Below are 6,000 nucleotides of genomic sequence, written 5' to 3' on the forward strand. Positions count from 1 at the left end.
AAGGGAAACCCAAATGAGAGTATCGCTGCTGATAAAGCAGAATTTAGCCTTTTTTTGTCTGAACACTGCAGGAATTTTTTGATTTAGAATTGAAGCTGATGTCACAACACTCATTTAGCTTTTTGGTGGATTAGAAACAGGATTGCTAGGACTGCAATCTGTTCCTTTCAGACATTTCTCCCGATTCCCTCCATTTCGCTGGAATACTTACCTTATAAATCTTAACATCTATGAACTCCATTATGAGTTAAGGACTTTGCATCATTTGTTTTGTCTTGCTTTCCTGTTGCGCTAAGCATTGATGGCCATGGTTGCTATTGATTTCATAGTGCCACCTGCAACACTTGGTGCTTAACTGCTTTTGTCAGCTAAGGTAATGTGATTCACATGTTTCCTTTAAAGAATAAACTGATGCTGGCTGTTTGATGAGTTTCTTCTCCCCTTTCTCTTTTCCTTTAATAGTCCAGCTGAGTCAAACCAAGCACCCTCTCCCTCCTCTTACAGAGTCATCATCTCCTATATGGATCCACGGTCCCACAGCCCACATCCTCGCACTTGGGAACTATTCTTATTGCTGTTTATTAGCAGGCGTTCTCCTTGGGGTCTCGATTAGCTTTCACTGCTGAGAGCAAGACGCCGCTGGAAGTGTCACATGAGCCGTGACCAGCTGATCGACAGGGGAAGAGGGGACTTTCGCAGCTAAAAGGGTGTGATCAAGTTCTAGACAGGGGTAGAAATTTGTGGACGGGTGGATAGGTGGGAAGGAGAGGAGCTTGATAATGTGGTGTTAGGAATACGATATGAATGATGTAAGGATGTCGGATTGGAGACTCATTGGTAGGATATAATAAAATGAAGGGATGAAATTACTGCATGATATGGGAATAGGCTTAAGGTCTCTGCAGAGGAGACATATCAAATCAACACATTTTATCACGCAGTAACGCTTATTTTCATCTCTAAACATGGACTTTATACGGTCAGGAATACAATTACTTTGAATCGTCTCAGCTTTGTTATCACAGATTAAAGCATTTCTTACATAACAAAAATGAGACGATAGACATCACACACATGGATACCAGCAGACAGAGAGCAACCAGGGTCAGACGGATAAGATGACCGATGTGCAGAGACATGATGCAGCGCAGTCACACCTGACATGGCAGAGGCCACACTGACAAATCATCACTCTGCTTAAATGTGCCGCCTCCTGCTGACCTCCGTGCCCTCGTCTTTGCCCATTTATACTCCCATTCACTGTCAGCTGCAGACCAGAATCCCGCCGACTGATAAGAACATCTCAGCCCGTCTACAGCTGAATGCTGTGAACGTTGTCTTGTGGTTGGTTTGTGTTTCACTGCTGAGGTTATTGGTTAAGCCGCAGTTTTGGTAAGATGATACATTCCTGGAATAAACTTTGCAGTTAATAGAGTTATCTGAAAGCTTATTATTAATGCTGATGAAATGCCATCTGCTAAATGTTTATCTGGGTTATCTATTCTGTACTTTGAGTGAAAGACTGTTTTATTAATTTGTTTGTTCTCTTTACCTCACCTGCGTGTTTTAGATCATTAATAAATATTAAAAACAGAAAAAATGCATTTAATAAGTATAAAAAATACATTTTCACATTTTTCAGTTGTATTTTCTTCTGTCCAACCAACCTGGTCCTATCCGAAAATATGAATCCCTCTTTTTTTTTTTTTTTTTTTTTTTTTTAATTAACAGCAATTTAATTTCAGCTAAACTTATTTTAAAAACATGCTTAAATAGAACTGGTTGGACAACTTAAAGTAGGCAAGAAAATCCCAGAAAATAAATAATACTTCAATGATTATGCGTACAAACCCTCCAGTTTGTTTGAAAAATTTGGAAAACAATAGTGGGTCAAAATATAATCAATCATTGGCTCTGGTTAAAATGCTATATATTTGAGCCTGTAAAGGTTTGGAGATGTGTTCAAACCAACTTAATACTTTCATGTTTTTTACTTGTGTTTTATACTATTACTTTCTAGTACTTGTTGAGCTTGAACTCCAGGAGATGATTGCCTCCTATTCCTCTCAAACTACATCTTTTTCCTAATTAAAAAAACTAAAAAACTTCCTTGCAATCTTTACCTGATATTAAAATTCTATCCACTAAACACATTTTAAGATCAATTACCAGCTTTTAGAGCCACAATGATGAATTTAAGAAAACAAACCAAATTTATTCCTGAAAAATAATATTTGCAATTCAAACAAAATTAAAATGTAATGTAACTAAGATATATTTTCTCTAAACCATATTATGAATAAATTCGTATAGAAAATAAAATATCTTGCATGATAAAATAAGCGAAATATGCCTATGATCATGAACTTTTAGCCTATTCAGCCTTTTTTTGTAGAAAATAACTTCATTTATAACTAGAAGCCTGAATGTTCTTTATCACAGTGCAAACAGCTTATTTTATTCACCATTCATTAAGTTCTGGTTTCATACATTCACCTGATGATCTCGTTGCATGGGCCATCTTACCTGACTTCTTTGGCTCAGGCATGTCTCTCTCTGTTCAACAGGAATCCTCTGAAGGTGCCTTCCTTCTTGCTTCCCAGTGGAACTGCTGGTGAGTCTCAACATCCCATCCTTTTATGAGCTTGCTCCCCTCGCCACCACCGCCGCCATCCACCCCCTGGGTGGAACAAGACAGCAGGAGATCGACAGAATTGCTGTCACTTGAAACCCTGGCAGGAGCTGTGAGGCTTAAGGAGGACGGAGGAAGACGCCACGAGGGGAGAAAGTTGTTCGGCGCCATAAAGAAGAGTCCATCCCAGAGGAAAAACCTGCCACATGATTACCTGATGAGGTCCTTGAATAAACTAACAGATACTTCTCATCTCCTGACAGTTTGACTGAAGAGTCCTAGGCTGCACATTTGTCGTTTGTGTTTATTAGCGAAAAATTAGAAATCATTTGGTTCTACAACAATCTGCTATTGTTTGTTTATCCGTCTCTGAAAGGATTCAATTAAATTCAATATCAAAACCTAAAAAAAAAAATGTGGAAATACATTTAGGTTGCATAAACTTGCAAAACTATTTACACCTTGAATTTACGTCGAAGTGAAAGACTCTGCCTTTGCAAATCCAATATCAAAAAATAAGCACAGTGTTTTATTAAGGGTATATTTTAGCATACAAAGTGAGGAATAAAAGTATACTATTTTAACAGTTACTTTACTATTAACTAATCTGAGATTTGGACGTGGGGTCTCTCAGGCCTGGGAGAGAAACCACCATTTTTGGCGTCTACTTAATCATATTTAGTTACTTTAACACAATTGTTTTATGTCCTACCTGCTAACATGACAAAAAAAAAAATAAAAATACTAAATATGATCAAATAAATACCAAAAATGCTTGCATTATCATTTTGAGAAATGAAAAGTTTTATTAAGTCTGTTTTAAACCGCAAAAAAAAAAAAAATCTTAATAAGGAAATAATAATTTATGTATTTAAAAAAACAAAGATTACTGTGCTTTAAAATTCTTAAATTTAGTTTAAATAATTATACATAAGCTGGTCGGAGAATAAAGCATGGTTTCATCTTATTTAATATCAGAACCCAAATAAAAACACAGCGCTATAAATATCTGGTCTTAGCTGCATATATGGATGTAAAAGTATTTTTTTCTGTCTATATTTTCCTCCTGTGAGCGGAGATGTGATGCACACAGGACCAGGAGAGCATCCTCTTTTAGCTTTGATGGACTTTTGTTTTTTATGTTTAAAACAAGGCCAAGAAGGTGACACCCATTTTTCACATTCAGTAAAAGTAGGTCAAAGAGAGTCATTTATTTTCCCAAAACACCTGACATGATGAGGCTTTGATGTTTCTAAAAGTAGTCACTGACATGGTTTTCACAAACACTGCCATGTTTACAGCATTTTAGACGCAGTTAATGCAATCTAAAGATCTATACAATATGATTGACTCCTCCACACTGGAAAAACGATCTAGAAATGAGTAAAAATTTCTTAAATTAAGTGAATTTACCCTTAATTTGAGCAGGTAAATGAGATAGTTTGCCAATGGAATGAGTATTTTTACTCTTAAAATAAGATAATTAGATCATATGCACTTGAAATAAGTCAATACAATTGTGTTTTCTTATTTCAAACGTAAATTGTCTTGTTCCATTTGCAAAATGTCTCTTTTGTCTCCCTAATCCAAGAACAAATGCACATATTTTAAGAAAAAAATGACTTATCTAGATTTAAATTTTTTCCAATGCAGACAAAGGCTTCAGGATTATTTGATTTAATAATTGATATAATGTAAAAAGTATATAGACTTTTTAATCATAATAAGTTGCACAATTTGACCAAATCATAATGCTTTCACATTGCAGATCAAAATGAAAAAGAAATTTAAAGGTGGAGACATTCCAGGTGTCTTTGGCAAAAAGGTAAGGAGGGAGAAAATACTGTGAGATTAGAGGAAGGTAGAACAATAGACCAGGAGGGTCACAGGTCAAGGGGAATGATGTTAATATATGTAGTGAAGATTTTATAGTCAAAGAAAGAGGATGATGCAAACCAACTAATGACAGAGGAAAGTAGGACTCAGAGTCCAGGAATCCAGCCTCTCTAACTAGACCATCAGAAATGTAATTATTCTCTGTATTAATTCCAGTATAGAGATGTTTCATTTGGCTCACTTTTTAGATATTTTGCTTCCCATGCACATTTCCATAACATCACGACATTTGTTTGGAGTCCGGAGTTCCTTTCCTACCCGTGATAGTACCTTTAAGAAAAAATTGCTTTATTAACTGCTTTTATTAGGCTCTTGTGGTTTTTATTTATTTATGATTTTTGAAAGTAGGAAGGATGAAATAGGATTAGAGAGGGGGAAGACATGAAGCAAAGGTCAACAGGGCTGGAACTGAACCTACAATGGCAACGTTGAGGACCAAAGACTCTCAACATGGGTCGCACGCCCAACCCCTGAGCCACCATTACACCCATTTTACCAGCTGCTCTGGTTGATAGTTGATGACATACAGCATCAAGTGCAGGAGTCCTATGATAAAAATGATTTGACCACTTGGCAAACTTTTGACACATTTGATCGAATTGTGCCAACTGGTACAATGGCCCATCAAATCTATTGTGGATAATTCATGCATTAGGTGATTCACTCCAGTTTTCGCTGCAACTATGGTTAAAAATGTTGATGAATACATCCTTCATACTTCAAATGTGGTTGCTTTACTGTTCATTTAGGAAAGTCTATTACTCAAGCTCAAAACTTGTGTAGAAATCCCTCCTTAAACCCTCAGGGCTTAACTTAACTTAATGGATATGCATGTATTGTGTCAATCATTCAGTGTTAGCACTGATCACTCTAAAACATAAACCAAATAATTTCACCTTCTTTTAAAAATAAGCTTGATACAACATGTTCTGAAGCAAAAACCTTCAGAAAGACTAAAGAAATAATCAAAACAAAACAGATTTTGGTCAAAACGTAACAGTTTTGGGAAATTTGTGTTTCTTTATTTGAACCAATTGTAAATCACATCTATACTTCTAAAACATTTTGCACAGTAGTGGACAAAAGATAAGCATTTTGCTGGGATTTCAGTTTTAAACTAAAAACAAACAAATACTTTCACAGATTAGTTCTTTTCTTGTTGAAAATGCTGTAAATGTCTGTCTAGTTTATTTTGGCAGAACACCTCAACTGATTTTAGTCCTAATGGACACATTTGGGCTCTGCAGTTATTACTCCCTTAGCATATTTGAAATCTGGGTTGAGTTTTTACATTAGCTGAAAGCATATTCCAGCATTTTTCTGTGTCAGTGGGAGACTAGAAACTACATATCAGAGACTCATGGGAGAGATCTGCATTCCGAGAAGCCAAACATGAAGTTCAAGCATCCTCCCCAGCGCAGCAGGCCTCATTTTTTAAACAAGCTGAGGAAGAAATTGAGAGGGCGGAGAAG

The 6,000-nt window shown here is 36.2% G+C and overlaps 1 protein-coding gene across 4 annotated transcripts in view; it reads right to left on the reverse strand.

Moving 5' to 3' along the window:
• Positions 1–2,679, reverse strand: part of mybpc2a (myosin binding protein Ca) — a 125,493-nt gene extending 122,814 nt beyond the window's left edge. For all 4 annotated transcript variants that reach the window (XM_038297312.1, XM_038297311.1, XM_038297310.1 and 1 more), the window contains exon 1: positions 2,527–2,679. In XM_038297312.1, the coding sequence (XP_038153240.1) occupies positions 2,527–2,548 (22 nt within the window). In that variant the 5' untranslated portion in view covers positions 2,549–2,679. The remainder of the gene's footprint in view (positions 1–2,526) is intronic.
• Between the last annotated feature and the right edge of the window lie 3,321 nt (positions 2,680–6,000).

This window comes from Cyprinodon tularosa, unplaced genomic scaffold (assembly GCF_016077235.1).
Source record: "Cyprinodon tularosa strain WSP-4 unplaced genomic scaffold, ASM1607723v1 ctg386, whole genome shotgun sequence".
NCBI lineage: Eukaryota > Metazoa > Chordata > Actinopteri > Cyprinodontiformes > Cyprinodontidae > Cyprinodon > Cyprinodon tularosa.